This window comes from Scyliorhinus canicula, chromosome 8 (genome assembly GCF_902713615.1).
Source record: "Scyliorhinus canicula chromosome 8, sScyCan1.1, whole genome shotgun sequence".
NCBI classification, from domain to species: Eukaryota; Metazoa; Chordata; class Chondrichthyes; order Carcharhiniformes; family Scyliorhinidae; genus Scyliorhinus; species Scyliorhinus canicula.
Window position 1 is genome coordinate 161,780,095 of NC_052153.1, and position 16,431 is coordinate 161,796,525.

At 43.1% G+C, this 16,431-nt stretch overlaps 1 protein-coding gene across 1 annotated transcript in view; it reads right to left on the reverse strand.

The window, feature by feature from the left end:
• slc30a5 (solute carrier family 30 member 5) overlaps nucleotides 1-16,431 on the reverse strand; it is a 48,153-nt gene that overhangs the window by 23,393 nt on the left and 8,329 nt on the right. Inside the window, exons 3-4 of the mRNA XM_038805598.1 lie at nucleotides 15,942-16,008; nucleotides 2,337-2,422 (exon numbers count right to left, since the gene is read on the reverse strand). Of these exons, the coding sequence (XP_038661526.1) occupies nucleotides 2,337-2,422; nucleotides 15,942-16,008 (153 nt within the window). The remainder of the gene's footprint in view (nucleotides 1-2,336; nucleotides 2,423-15,941; nucleotides 16,009-16,431) is intronic.

A 16,431-nucleotide genomic window follows, 5' to 3' on the forward strand; every position in this document is an offset into this window, starting at 1 on the left:
TTGGGTCACTGTCGGTGCGGAGTCTGCACATCCTCCTCGTGTGTGCGTGGGTTTCCTCCGGGTGCTCCGGTTTCCTCCCACAGTCCAAAGATGTGCAGGTTAAGTGGATTGGCCATGATAAATTGCCCTTTAGTGTTGGGTGGGGTTACTGGGTTATGGGGATAGGGTGTTGACCTCGGGTAGGGTGCTCTTTCCAACAGCCGGTGCAGACTCGATGGGCCGAATGGCCACTTTTTGCACTGTAAATTCTATGATAATCTATGATTAATGTAGGACAAAGGTTCGGCACAACATTGTGGGCCGAAGGGCCTGTTCTGTGCTGTATTTTTCTATGTTCTATGTAAATCTCCTGCCCCTTACCGTAAATCTATGTTATATCTCTTTCCTTACTTCTTTTGTTCCCGTACATCTTTAGTCATCCATGGAGTCTCATTAGAGTTTAGTTGGTTCCTGGGCGGCACGGTGGTACAGTGGTTAGCACTGCTGCCTCACGGCACCAAGGTCCCAGGTTCAATCCCGGCCCTGGGTCACTGTCTTTGTGGAGTTTGCACATTCTCCCCATGTTTGTGTGGACCTTACCCCCACAACCCAAAGATGTGCAGGCTAGGTGGATTGGCCAGGCTAAATTGCCCCTTATTTGGAAAATACTCTAAATTTTAACAAAGTTTAGTTTGTTCTTTCCTTCAATTTTTTCTGCCCTCATCTATTTTGGATGACGTCTGTCTGTGACGTGTTGATATACACTGGCTATGCCATCCTTTCATTGAATATGCTATACTTGTGTGGCACCCTGGCCTTAAACGTGCACAAATTGCCCAAATCAGAAGAAAACTTAAGCGGGTGCTGAGAATGATCTTAGGCCCTCAATACGAGCCATATGACAACACCCTTCATGTTGTAAAAGTTTGGAATTCCACAAACAAGTGTTATTATTTGGACTAAGGTCGGAAAAGCCCTTAGGCAATCTAACAAACATCAATATGATTACCACCACCACGCCCACAGCAATCAAGGCAAGTCAAGACTCAAGGCAATTCAACCCAGTAAGATGAAAGGTATCGATGTAAGCCTTCTTCCTGACATGGTTCAGGTCCTCGATTTCTTAAAAAATATATATTTAGAGTGCCCAATTCATTTTTTCCAATTAAGGAGCAATTTAGCGTGGCCAATCCACCTACCCTGCACATCTTTGGGTTGTGGGTGTGAAATCCATGCAAACACAGGGAGAATGTGCAAACTGCACACGGACAGTGACCCAGAGCCGGGATTGAACCTGGGACCTCGGCGCCGTGAGGCAGCAGTGCTAACCACTGCATTACCGTGCTGCCCATGGTCCTCAATATACTTAAATGATTTAATCTATATGTACTTCAATTCCTGTAATGTAGGAATAGTGTTTTGGTTTGTAATTGTGATACAATTTAATTCAATACTTCTTGTAATATCCCACTTCTTACTTCCCTAATGTCTGCTCAATTGGTTTGTCTATTTTTGTTACATGTGTGTCACATAATTTTTACTTTTGACGCAAACCACAGCGCAATTCAGCCTTTGGGCTACAAACATGCTTCTTAAATAAAATATTATTAAACATCATTATTACTACTCTGTTGAATAGAGTTTTAAATGTTTCCCAATGTTGATCTACATTAGTGTTTGCCAGTATTGTTGCCCATTGTATTTTTCCCATGTTCTATTCTTAGCCCCTAAAAATCCACTTTTCTCCAATCTATTAACTTAGTTTCTGTCATACTCATGTCCTGCAAATGTAACCCCACTATACAAGGGGGGAGAAAGAGAGAAAACGGGGAACTAAAGACCTGTTAGCCTGACATTAATAGGGAAAACGCTAGAATTTATAATAAAGGATGTACTAACAGGGTACTTAGAAAATAATAGTAGGGTTGGTTACAGTCAACATATTTGCCTGATTGCCTCCAGCTCCCTTGGACACTGTGTCCATTGCTGTACTTCAGTTTTCTCATTTTAAGTTTAATTATCTTTTTGGACTCCTATTCTTCAACCCCTATTTACTCCCTTGCCATCAATATCCTGGATGGCGCTGGCAAAGGAGCCTTTGTGAGTTGCTGCAGTACATCCTGTCGCGGCTACACACTGCAGCCACAATGCGCCAGTGGTGGAGCGCGTGAACGTTTTCAGTGGCGTTGGGGTGTCAATCAAATGGGTTGTTTTTCCCTAGATGGTGTTGAGCTTCTTGAGTGTTGTTGGAGCTGCACTCATCCAGGCAAGTGGAGCGGCTTCTATCTCACTCAGCATAATTATTGCATTACAATAAAAGTTAAATATTTTCAGTAAATCATTTCAAAGAAAATTACCTCAATGGTCCACAAAGTGTGAGTCCAAAGAACCATAACAGCAAAATAATACAGCCACCAACTGCATGTTTGCCAATCTTGACCCACTGCAAAAAGTAAAATCATACATTTCAGAAATATTTTCGTTTAGCTCAGTTCATATAAAAGTAAATTTTACTGATTAATGACGACTATATAAATCAATGAAATTAATATTTCTTAAATGGAGAGCGGGCAGAATGTGTACTGCATCAGCTCTTTGACGCGTAGTTAATTTAACAACCAGAACTTGGCAGGCCAGCAGTTTTAAAAAGGTCAAACTTTGAGGCTTGCCTCAGGTGGAAAGTATTTGAATCTTCCAGATCAGTGGAATCTTGCTAAAGCTAAATCAAAATTTGACTTGCGTCTCAGGCCGTCTCATGGGGAAAACATTTTTGACACCTTTAGAAAATTATGTTACTAAGTTGAATTATAGCTTAGATTTATTGGGCAAAAGCAGCTTTTCAAAGCTAAAAAGACACTGCAACGGGAAGCTTGTTTCAAAAATATTAAGAAATATTTTTTGCGATACCGAGTATTTTTATAGAACATCACTGATAATTATTATTTTGAAGAGTTTCCAAACAAGCATAGAGACGACATCAAAATTTGAAGATAGCAAATGTAAGATATTGTCCATAATGAGGAAGATTTCAATAAACTGTCAGTATAGCGTTTGGACGTAGTATGTTGCATATACAATGCATGCAAATAATTGTGGAAGAACAAATAAAACATGTGCTGATAGAGCACACATCATGCTTAGGTTGATCCAGTAGATTATTTTTTAACATGTAGTTACTGTTTTGATATTTGGAGATACATTGGTGCATTTGCATAAAGCAAGGCTCCAGAAACAACAAAGGCGACAATCTGGTTAGGGAACAGTAACTTTTTGCTTTAAGTAGACAAAGTTTAAAATCTAGTCACCCACTGGGAGAATAAAACTACTAGACTCCAAGGTTCTAAATAAACAAAACAAACTTTACCACACAAGTTCAGAAAAGTAAAACAATTTACAACATCTATCTTATACGCCAACATTCAGAATTATGAGGTAAATCAGAATTAATAGGCAAACCTATGGTCGAACACACCACACTGCACATTAAATGGCAGGTGTGACCAAGACAGATCTCAGATTTCTCAGCAACTCACCAGGACATCAGTGACAACTGTCATTACAAGGCCTCCCTCAAAAAGGATTTCAACTCTTCACGTTCAAAGATCTAGCCTCTGAATTATCTTAAAAATCATCCAATGCTTCAATCTCTCTTCCTAAGACTGCATTCCACAGAATTCACAAAGCTGCACTCCTGCCTTTAATGCCTGGCTCACAGACCACTAGCTCCACTAAGCTGGAACTGCCCCTAGGTTTCTCCAGTTTCCCTGCTGCACCAAACTTTAAACAGTCTCCATCTCTTCTCTGAGCCTTAACTGCCCAGAAGCTTCCTGGTGAGCTGCAAACCGTACGAGGTGTAAATTGCAACAAACACCGCCCCCCCCCACCCCATCTCTCTCAGCAAACAGAGAAATTGAAACCAGAGAACCTTCTTAAGCTCCACTCCATGTTAAGAGTATTTTAAGGTTCATCGATTGCTTTTAAACTAATATGTCCCAAAGCACAATATCACTCTGGACTGCGCTTCTTTGCAAGCAATGAAGACATCATGTCTGCAATTCTTCTGGTAAGTAAGCCCACCTGCTGTTTCATGGTTTCATCTCTTCTCTTCTGACTCCATTAAACAAACATAGGCAGCCTTTTAAACTGCCATTTTTTAGGTGTTCTGGCAATTTCTAAAACTCAGCATTTTAGTCATCTGCCCAGAAAACTCAGCATTTTAGTCATCTGCCCAGAAATAAATGTTACCTCTAAAATATTGACATGAACCAAAAACTGTTTTCACTTGTGTGGCTTGAGATAGTGGCTTGAACCTGAGAATGCCTCACTACTCTTTGAATAGTCCAATGATAACCTTTTACATCCATCTGAATGTTGAGGGGAACTTTTAATAATAATAATCTTTATTGTCACAAGTAAGCTTACATTAACACTGCAATTAAGTTACTGTGAAAATCCCCTAGTCAGCACATTCCAGCACCTGTTCGTCACACACAGAGGGAAAATTCAGAATGTCCAAATTACCTAAGAGCATGTTTTTCAGAACTTGTGGGAGGAAACCGGAGCATCCGGAGGAAACCCACGCAGACACAGGGAGAACGTGTAGACTCCGCAGACAGTGACCCAAGCCAGGAATCGAACCTGGGACCCCGGCACTGTGAAGCAACAGTGCTAACCACGTGTTACCTTGTATGAAAGATGCCACCTCCAAACATACAGCACTGAAGTAACATCTGGATAAAGTGCTCATGTATCTGCAGTGGAGCTTCATTCTGCGACATTCATACACAGCCAGCATTGACATCTTTACATCTTAGAATAAAAATGGAATGATAGGAGACATGTGCTAAACCACAACTGTTCAAGCTTTTTGGTCTTGTGGGCTGGATAAGTGCATAGACCACTTTTAACTTGTAGACAATAATAATAACTTATTGTCACAAGTAGGCTTCAATGAAGTTACTATGAAAAGCCCCTAGTCGTCATATTCCAGCGCCTGCTCGGGGAGGCTGGTACGGGAATTGAACCCACGCTGCTGGCATTGTTCTGCATTACAAGTCAGCTATTTAGCCCACTGTGCTAAACCAGCCCCTATAACCAACCAGATCACATTTAATTCCCACACTTCCATTAACTTGTGTATCTCAAGTTGCTCTTAGGTTCTGGCGTCCAAACATCAGATTTATGCATTAATGAGGCAACAATCCTTAAAGACAGCTTTCTGCAAGCCGCCAGGCACGAAAGGTTGTAACATATCAAACAAGAAATATTAATGCAAATAGGATCGAGTTATCCTAACATAACCTTAAACTCCAGGGCTTAAGATTGTCATGACCTAGACAAATTTGGAGAACATGTAAATCCCGCAAGAAATGTGAATAGTAGGCTGTATAATAACATAACAAAATGAGAAGATAAATATCCAATATTTCGAGTATAATGAGATATTCATAGCTGCACTATGCCTCAATATTTTGTCTGGAGTAGGAAAAGAAACAAAATATTAAAATATCTAATGTAGAGTTAAGATGTTTATTTGCAAAGCGGCATTACAGAGGTTTTTCCTCTGTGAGGTCAGTTAAACATTTCTTTACACTTCGTAATATGGTCTTAAATCCAATGCAAATCTTTTTTTAAATAAATTTAGCGTACCCAATTAATTTTTTTTACAATTAAGGGGCAATTGGATTGGACTGGATTTGTTTATTGTCACGTGTACCGAGGTACAGTGAAAAGTATTTTTCTGCGAGCAGCTCAACAGATCATTAAGTACATGGGAAGAAAAGGGAATAAAAGAAAATACATAATAGGGCAACACAAGATATACAATGTAACTACATAAGCACTGGCATCGGATGAAGCATACAGGGTGTAGTGTTAATGAGGTTAGTCAATAAGAGGGTAATTTAGGAGTCTGGTGACAGTGGGGAAGAAGCTGTTTTTGAGTCTGCTCGTGCGTGTTCTCAGACTTCTGTATCTCCTGCCCGATGGAAGAAGCTGGAAGACTGAGTAAGCCGGGTGGGAAGGAACTTTGATTATGCTGCCCGCTTTCCCCAAGCAGGGGGAGGTGTAGATGGGAGGCAGGTTCGTGTGATGGACTGGGCGGTATTCATGACTCTCTAAAGTTTCTTGCGGTCCTGGGCCGAGCAGTTGCCATACCAGGCTGTGATGCAGCCCAATAGGATGCTTTCTATGGTGCATCTGTAAAAGTTGGTAAGGGCTAATGTGGACATGCCGAATTTCCGTAGTTTCCTGAGGAAGTATAGGTGCTGCTGTGTTTTCTTGGTGACAGCGTCGACGTGAGTGGACCAGGAAAGATTTTTGGAGATGTGCACCCCATGGAATTTGAAACTGCTAACCATCTCCACCTCGGCCCCGTTGATACTGACAGGGGTGTGTACAGTACTTTGTTTCCTGAAGTCAATGACCAGCTCTTTAGAGTGGCCAATCCACCTTTCCTGCACATCTTTGGGTTGTGGGGGTGAAACCCACGCAAACACAGGGAGAATGGGAAAACTCCACACGGACAGTGACCCAGAGCCGGGATCGAACCTGGGACCTCAGCGCCGTGAGGCAGCAATGCTAACCACTGTGCTGCCCTTGCAATGCAAATCTATTGGGGCAGGTGGGGTGAATCAAACTCATGTGGCCAATGAACAACTTAATACATAAAGCCATTAAACTCTACTTGATCACACAATTTATTTTAAGTCATGGTTCAGGATCAAATAATTGGGAAATGTTGCAACTTCAAAATGTTAGAAAACCTGTCTGACCAGTTCGACAGATCTACATTGCACTGTTGAATAAAAGAGAGAATTCCTCCTTCTTTTGCACAGTGCTACCAGATCTTCACATTGACAGGACCACTTTATCAGTACGCTGTCCAATATCTTATTTGTCTTCCTTCTCAGAGGCAAGTGCCAACAACTAATTAAAAACTAATACTCGACCATAAGTTATTGGAGCAGAATTAGGTCAATCAGCCCATCATATCTGCTCTGTCATTCATTCACTGTGGATATATTTCTCATGCACATTCTCCTGCCTTCTCCCCGTAACCCCAGATCCCCTTATTAATCAAGAACCTATCTACCTCTGTTCTAAAGGCACTCAGTGATTTGGCCGCCACAGCCTTCTGCGGCAAAGAGTTCCACAGATTCACCACTCTCTGGCTGAAGAAATTCCTCATTTCAGTTTTAAATGATCATCCCTTCATTTTAAGGCTGTGCCTTTAGGTTCTAGTCTCTACCAACTTCTCTACATCCACTCCATCTCGGCCTCTCAGTTTTCTGTAACTTTCAATGAGATCCCCCCTCATCTTTCTGAACACCATAGAGTACAGACCGAGTCCTCAACTGCTTCACATATGCCAAGCCCTTCATTCCTGGGATCATTCTTGTGAACCTCCTCTGGACCCCTCCCAAGGTAAGCACATCTTTCGTTAGATACAAGGTCCAAAACGTCTCACAATATTCCCAATGGGGTCCGACTAGAGCCTCACACAACCTCAGCAGTACACCCCTGCTCTTGTATTCTAGCCCTCTCAAAATGAATGCTACAAGTCCTTTCAAAATGAATGCTAACATTGCATTTGCCTTCATAACTGCCAACTGAAAGTTAAGTAGAGAATCCTGAACTAAGCCTCTCAAGTACCTTTAGGCTTCAGATTTCTGAAGCCTTTCCCCATTTAGAAAATAGTCTCTGCCTCTATTCTTCCTACCAAAGCGCATAACCTCACTTTTCAACATTGTATTCCATCTGCCACATCTTTGCCCACCCTCCTAGCCTGTCCAAGTCCTTCTGTAGCCTATTTTGCAACTCCTATATTGTAACACAATTATGAAGTAAAACTAAATAAAAAGTGGCCAGGAAGAGTTTTTGTGTGCCCTTTCTTGGTATTTTATTGTGCTATAAATTCTACGACCATCAGTCTCTCTTGGTATTCCTGCATTGCTGGGGAGCAGAAATATCGACTGACTCTGCAGTAGACGAGCTTGCAATCATATATAAATGTTAACAAGTGCTTTTGATTTGCCACATCAGTTATACCTGACAAGCCAATTTTGAGGTTGGGTGCTAGAATGAACAAGTTTTGTTTCATTGCAAATTTTGAAATGCTGCCCTGCACACAAGTCTAAATCAGGAATATATATCAAGAAAATCAGTGGCTCTACCACTGAACGCTGAGAACACCATTATATACCTTCCTTCTGTATAAAAAACAATTTCTTTTAAAAAAATAATTTAGAGTGCCCAAATCATTTTTTCCAATTAAGGGGCAATTTAGCATGGCCAATCCACCGAACCTGCACATCTTTGGATTGTGGGGCAAAACCCACGCAAACACGGGAAGAATGTGCAAACTCCGCACGGACAGTGACCCAGAGCCAGGATCGAACCTGGGATCTCGGCGCCGTGAGACTGCAGTGCTAACCACTGTGCCACCGTGTTGCCTTTGAAACACAATTTCATCAACAAATTGAATCAAATAAGTTGAACAAAATTTTCCATTAGGAAAATCTGGACTGATACTGTTTGATTATCCACACTTTTCCAAGTGAATGTTACTTTTGTCCCAGATAATTGTTTCTAAAAGCTTTCCCAGCACTGACATTAAATTGACTAGCCTGTAGTTGCTGGGTATATCCCAGCAGGCTTCTTTGAACATGGGTCTATCATTTACAATTCCCCATCCCACAGGCACCACCCTCATATCCGAGGAGGATTAGAAGTCTATGGCTGGCAAGTGCCTTTAAAATTTCCACCCGTACTTTTCTCAGCATCTTCAGATGCATCCCTTCCAGTCCTGGTGACTTCAAAACTTTAAGTACAGCCAGTCTTTTTAAACCTTCGAAACTTTAATTACAGCCAGTCTTTTTAATACCGTCACTAAATTTTAGTACCATATTTCAATTACTCCTCCATCACGAAGACTTCTTCCTTTAAGAAAGACATACTCATTTAGTATCTCAGCCATGCCATCTGCCTCCACAGGTATATCCCCTTTTCAGTCTCTAATCAGCACCAGCCCTCCTTTTACAACACTGTTTACTGTTTATACACCATAGCCATTACCACAGCACTATATGGGACAGATTTCCAATAGATATCGCAACTCAAGACTGGGTAGCCATGAGGCACTGTGGAACCATCAGCAACAGCAGAATTGCACTCAACCACAACCTGTAACTTGGGTCTGTCTATACGGGGTCTGCACGTTTTCCCCTTGACTCCAGGTGCTCCGGTTTCCTCCCACAAGTCCTGAAAGACGGGCTGTTAGATAATTTGGACATTCTGAATTCTCCCTCAGTGTACCTGTACAGGCGCTGGAATGTGGTGACTGGGGGCTTTTCACAGTAACTTCATTGCAGTGTTAATGCAAGCCTACTTATGTTAATAAAGATTATTATTATAACTTCACAACTCGGCATATCCCCTAATCGACTGCTACCACAAAGACAGGTCATCAACCCTGGTTCAATGAAGAGGGCAGGAGTGCATGCCAGGAGCAACACCAGACACACCTAAAAATGAGCTACCAACCTGGTGAAACTACAACACAGGACTACATACATACCAAACAGAATAAATAGCAAGTAATAGACAGAGCTAAGTGATCTCACAACCAATGGATCAGATCTAAGCTCTGCAGTCGTGCCACATGCAGTAATGAATGGTGATGGACAATTAAAGACAATGGAGGATGTCGTTCCACAAATATCCCCATCCTCAATGATGGAGGAGCCCTGCACATCTGTGCTGAGGCATTCGCAACAATCTTCAGCCAGAAGTGACGAGTGAACGATTAATCTCGGCTCCTTCAGAGGTCTCCAGCATCACAGATCTCACTCTTCAGCCAATTTTATTCACTCCACGTAATATCAGGAAACCGCTAGAGGCATTGGATATTGCTAAGGCCATGGGTCCTTTCTAGCAATAGTAGTGAAGATTTGAGCTCCAGAACTCGCTGCGCCCCTAGCCAAGTTGTTCCAGCACGGCTACAATACTGGCATCTACCCAGCAAATTGGAAAATTGCCCAGGTATGACCCGCACAGAAAAAGTAGGACATATCTAACCTAGCCAATTACTGCTGAATCAGTCTACTCTCAATCATCAGTAGAGTGATGGAAGAGGTCATCAACAGAACTATCAAGCAGAACTTACTTAGCAATAAGTTGCTCTGGGTCACTCGGCTCTTGACCTCATTACAGCCTTGGTTCAAACATGGACAAAAGAGCTGAACTCCAGGAGGGGAGGTGAGAGTGACTGCCCTTGATATCAAGGCCACATTTGACCGAGTGTAGAGTGGATGGATTTCTTTATTGTCACGTGGACCGAGGTACAGTGAAAAGTATTTTTCTGCGAACAGCTCAACAGATCATTAAGTACATGAAAAGAAAGGAAATAAAAGAAAATACATAATAGGGGAACACAAGGTACACAATGTAACTACATAACACCGGCATCGGATGAAGCATACTGGGGTGTAGTGTTAATGAGGTCAATCCATAAGAGGGTCGTTTAAGAGTCTGGTAACAGCGGAGAAGAAGCTGTTTTTGAGTCTGTTTGTGCGTGTTCTCAGACTTCTGTATCTCCTGCCCGATGGAATAAGTTGGAAGAGTGAGTAAGCCGGGTGGGATGGGTCTTTGATTATGCTGCCCATTTTCCCAGGCAGCGGGAGGTGTAGATGGAGTCAATGGACGGGAGGCAGGTTCGTGTGATGGGCTGGGCTGTGCTCACGACTCTCTGAAGTTTCTTGCGGTCCTGGGCTGAGCAGTTGCCATACCAGGCTGTGATGCAACCAGGTGTATCTGTAAAAGTTGGTAAGAGTTAATGTGGACATGCCGAATTTCCCGAGGACGTATAGGCACTGTTGTGCTTTCTTGGTGGTAGCGTCGACATGGATGGACCAGGACAGATTTTTGGTGAAGTGTACCCCTAGGAATTAGAAACTGCTAACCATCTCCACCTCGGCCCCGTTGATGCTGACAGGGGTGTACAGTACTTTGCTTCCTGAAGTCAATGACCAGCTTATGTGTACTCAAGGAGCCCTAGCAAAGCTGGAGTCAATGGGAATCAGGGCAAACTCTCCACTGGTTGGATTCACACCAAGCACAAAGAAAGATGGCTGTGGTTGTTGGAGGTCTGTCACCTCAGCCCCAGGACATCAGTGCAGGAGTTCCTCAGGATAGTGTCCTGTGCCCAACTATCTTCAGCTGCTTCATCAATAACCTTCCTGCCATCATATGGTCAGAGTGGGGATGTTCAGCACCATTCAAGATGACTCAATACTGAAGCAGTCCATGTGCAAAAGCAACAAAGAGCTGGACAATATTGAGGTTTGGGCTGACAAGTGGCAAGTAATATTTGCGTAACACTAGTGCCTGGCAATGACCATCTTCAACAAGGGAGAATCTAACAATCACCCCTTGACATTCAGTGACATTGCCATCAATATCTTAAGGGTTACCACTGACCAGAAACTGAACTGGACTAGCCATATAAATAATGTGGCATTGAGAAAAGGTGGGCTACAAGAGCAGATCAGAGACTAGGAATCCCGCAGCAAGCAACTCACCTCCTGACTCCCCAAAGCCTATCCAACATCTACAAGAAGCAAGTCAGGAGTGTGATGGAATACTCTTTCATTGCCTGGAAGAGTGCAACTCCAACAACACTCAGGAAGCTTGAAACTATCCAGCCTAAAGCAGCCCTCTTTATTGGCATCCTTTCCATAAACTCCTCCCATTGACACACACAGTTGCAGTTATGTATCATCTACGATGCACTTCAGGAACTCACCAAGGCTCCTTAGACATCACCTTCCAAACCCACGAACAGTACCATCCAGAAGGACAAAGGTAGCAGATACATCAGAACACCACCACCTAGATGTCACCCTCCAAGTCCCATCCTGACTTGAAAATATCTTGGCATTTCTTCACTGTCGCTGGGTCAAAATCCTGGAACTCCTTCCCTAAAAGCATTGTGGGTGTACCGACACCATATGGTCTGCAGTAGTTCAAAAGACAGCTGACCACTACCTTCTCAAGGACAATTAGGGATGGGCAATAAATGTTGGCCTAGCCGGCGAAGCCCACATTCCTTAAATGAATTTTTAAAAGTGACTTTTGGATTCCCCTTTATGTTAGCTGCCTGTATCTTCTCATACTATCTCTTTGCCTCTCATTTCTTTTTTCACGACCACTCTGAACTTTTTCTAACCAGCCTAGTTCTCATTTATATTGTCAAGCTGACATCTGTCACATGTACCTTTTTTCTGCTTCATCATACTCTCAAGACAAGGTTGTGGAATGATAAGACACAACAGAAGAAATTTAACAGAGAAGTGAGAAATAATACATAGAAAGAATGGGAGACATCTTCCTCCCCAGGGCCTTTTTCAAGAAGGTAACGAGTAGTATCATGGGGTATGTGTGGGCACATGGCACCCCGAGAGTTAGAAGGGTCTTTTTGGAGCGGAGTAGGGATAGTGGAGGGCTGGCGTTACCCAACCTTTCAGGATATTACTGGGCGGCAAATACATCGATGGTACGAAAGTGGATGATGGAAGGGGAGGGGGCAGCCTGGAAGCGCATGGAGAGGGCGTCCTGCGGCAACATAAGCTTAGGGGCACTGGTAACGGCACCATGGCCGCTCCCTCCCACGAGGTATACCACGAGCCCGGTGGTGGCGGCCACCCTCAAGATCTGGGGGCAGTGGAGGCGACACAGGGGGGAAGTGGGAGGTCTGATAGGGGCACCACTAAGAGGGAACCACAGATTTGCGCCGGGAAATACAGGAGGGGGATTCCAGAGCTGGCAGAGGGCGGGTATTAGACAACTGAGGGACTTGTTTATAGAGGGGAGGTTTGCGAGCTTGGGAGAGCTGGAGGAGAAATTTGGGCTCCCCCCGGGGAACACTTTCAGGTACCTCCAAGTGAAGGCATTTGCCAGACGACAGGTAGAGGGGTTCCCCGCGCTCCCCGACAGGGGGGTGAGTGATAGGGTGCTATCAGGGGTCTGGGTCGGGGAGGGGAAGATCTCGGACATCTATAAGATTATGCAGGAGGTGGAGGAGGTACCAGTAGTGGAGCTGAAAGATAAGTGGGAGTTAGAGCTGGGGGAACAGATAGAGGACGGGACATGGGCAGACGCCCTGGAGAGGGTCAACTCGTCGTCGTCATGTGCGAGACTAAGTCTCATTCAATTTAAGGTACTGCATAGAGCCCACATGACGGGGACAAGGATGAGTCGGTTTTTCGGGGGTGAAGACAGGTGTATTAGATGTTCGGGAAGCCCTGCGAATCATGCACATATGTTTTGGGCATGTCCGGCACTGGAGGAGTTCTGGAAGGGGGTGGCAGGGACGGTGTCGAGAGTGGTGGGGTCCAGGGTCAAGCCAGGATGGGGACTTGTGATCTTCGGGGTTGGGGTGGAACCGGGGGTACAGGAGGCGAGGGAGGCTGGAATATTAGCCTTTGCGTCCTTGGTGGCTCGGAGGAGGATCTTGATTCAGTGGAGGGACGAAAGGCCTCCGAGTGTTAACACCTGGTTAAACGACATGGCAAACTTCATCCAATTGGAAAGGATCAAATTCGCCCTGAGAGGGTCGGTGCAGGGGTTTTTCAGGCGATGGCAACCCTTCCTAGACCTCTTGGATCAGAGATAGAAACTGAGGCCGTGACAGCAGCAACCCGGGAGGGGAGGGGAGGGTGGGAGGGAGGGGGGGGGGGGGGGGGGGGGACAACGACGAAGGAAGTACGGTAGCGGTGGTGGCACGGGCAAGGCCTGCCCGAGGACACTGCCAGAAATGATAAGTTGGTCTGACTGTCGGTTCGCCGGCGGGGGGGGGGGGACGCGCGAGTAGGGGGGGGGGGACTATTTTCTTTTTTTTTTGTTAAGTAGGGGGGGTTTGACTTTGTTTTGTTATAATTTAAATGTAAATGTAGGGGGGGTTAAAATGTTTGTATTTTGAAAAATTTCTTCAATAAAAATTATTTAAAAAAAAAAGAAAGAATGGGAGAGACATACAGCATACAAAATACAGTTTCAATGAGGATGCAGGAACAGGGAGACTTTGGGGGATACGTGCTCAAATCATTGATGCTGGGAGGGCAGGTTAAGAAAGCAATTGAAAAGACTAACGGGATCATGGGCTTTATATTTGGGGGGGGGGTGCAAAAAAAATTGGAGTGCTACACAGAAAAGGTGGGAAGTAGAGCTAGCTCAGTTGCTCTTGTAACAGGATACATTAAAAAGTGACTTCTGTTGGGCCATAAATGACGGATTCTGCAGCTCAACTGCAGAAGGACAGCATTAATGTTATTCTGCCTTGCTGAAAATTCAAACTGGAAAAGGGAGATATTCAGTTTTTAAAATTTTTAGACTGGACTGACAAGCATTGGAATTTACAACGTTGCTACAGAGATTAATTAAACAAAGACAGCACTTCAAAAATAAGAAAATGTTATCTTAAATAAATCGAAACAATGTGGTAAAATCTACAAATGATGGGATGTTTCTGTAGATTCAAATGTGGTGTACTGCAACGCGAACTTCAAGATTGGCAGGTTAACAAGCCAAATAACATTACACACTACATAAATGAGCTTCTGTTAAAATGACACGGGTTGGGACTCTCCTGGAATAATACAAAAAAAAATCAAAAGAATTTCCTCGTTATAAATATTTATTAAAAGATATTATGCAAGCAAGATTGGATTAGCTTTCTTTATAACAAAATATAAAGTCAAGCAACTTCCAAGGTAAAACCCATCATTTTTCTTTTTCCAAAGTCAGTAATGGAATTATTTGATGAGACGTCAAAATTCATGATATCCAAAATAAATCAGAAGCAAACGTTTTTGGGAGATTATTCTCTATGAACAATCAGAGGTGTAGAACCATTTAAAGTATTCATTCTCCTATTAAAATCAGTCACTGTAATATTTCTGTGACAACTGAGAGGTGCTTACTGATTAACACATCTGCATCAGTCAATTTTCGGCAACAATATCCTCTTATACATTTTTTTTTGTATTTAGATTACCCAATTATTTTTTTTCAATTAAGGGGCAATTTAGTGTGGCCAATCCATCTGCTCTGCACATTTTTGGGTTGTGGGGGTGAAACCCACGCAAACACGGGAGAATGTGCAAACTCCACACGGACAGTGACCCAGAGCCGGGATCGAACCTGGGACCTCAGCGTCGTGAGGCAGCTGTGCTAACCACTAGGCCACCGTGCTGCCCCATCCTCTTATACATTGAAGCACATTAGGATGAAGGTAAAGAAAAAACAAATTGACAAGCTGTTTATCCAAACCCACAGAAAATTTAAATAAGTAACTTGCATCCCTTCTCCTACAGACTTGTGATAGTGACTGGACTGTTCATGGGACTATGAGCATTCTTCACGGCATATGGACCATGACCTCATTCTTTGTCTAATATATTCGCCAACAAGCTACAATACAGAAGAGTACTTTGTTAATAAACAGATGAACAAGTCACATATAACCAATGTGATGTGCGTACTGTCAGTTTTAAAACACCACTGGCAATTTTGTACAGCATTGTGATTTCTCCCAGCTGTTCCTCCATCTTCTCTGAATGAGATTAATGCCAAATTGCATGTGAAATTGTGCTGTTCATTTACTAATGCGTATAAGTTAACTGAGCAAAACAGGTTCGAGGAGCTAAATGACCTATGATGGTTTCTATTTCATATACTACTAAAAGTCTTAGGAGCAGCAGATACTCATTCCATTAGTGGACAACATTTAAAACAATGGCTCATCCACAAGGGTTAAGGTTATGGTGTGTCCTAATTCACAGTGCCAAATACTACATTCACAAAATTGCTAACCAAATGAAATTTATTTGGCCAACTGCTGGACAGCAATCCAGATAAGCCAAAGTCAAGCTGCAGTTATCTTCTCGAAACGCAATTCAACTCACCAGCCGTCTTGATATTGGTTTCCCCGATGAAAATGGCTTTTGAAATAAAACCAAGAATATTGCAGATCTGACAGAGAAAACAGAATGCATGCTTAAAAAGTCTATTCTTTAAAACTTGAACAAATAAAACAGTAGATGCATTTGAGCTGCACCATTCTTCACAGCTCAATGGGTTTGTGGCTACAAGGGGAATTTATTAATTTAAGGGAACCTTGTGTTACATGGACAACGATCCTTTCCTCTTAAATTAATTCCATCATATCCACCATCTTATCTATAGCACTGATTGATGAACCTGGGTTTCTGCTTCAGCTAAATGCTTTCCAGATGTGTACCTTCCTTCCGTGAGAAGATCTGGCAAACGTGTTACTTTGGTAAGCCTAGGTGCAAATACAAAGTATTTAACCTCAACCTAAGAGAGCACCAACAGTTTGATTATATGACCCATACTAATCAATGCTGCCCCTGCAAGAGTGACATTGCCAACTAA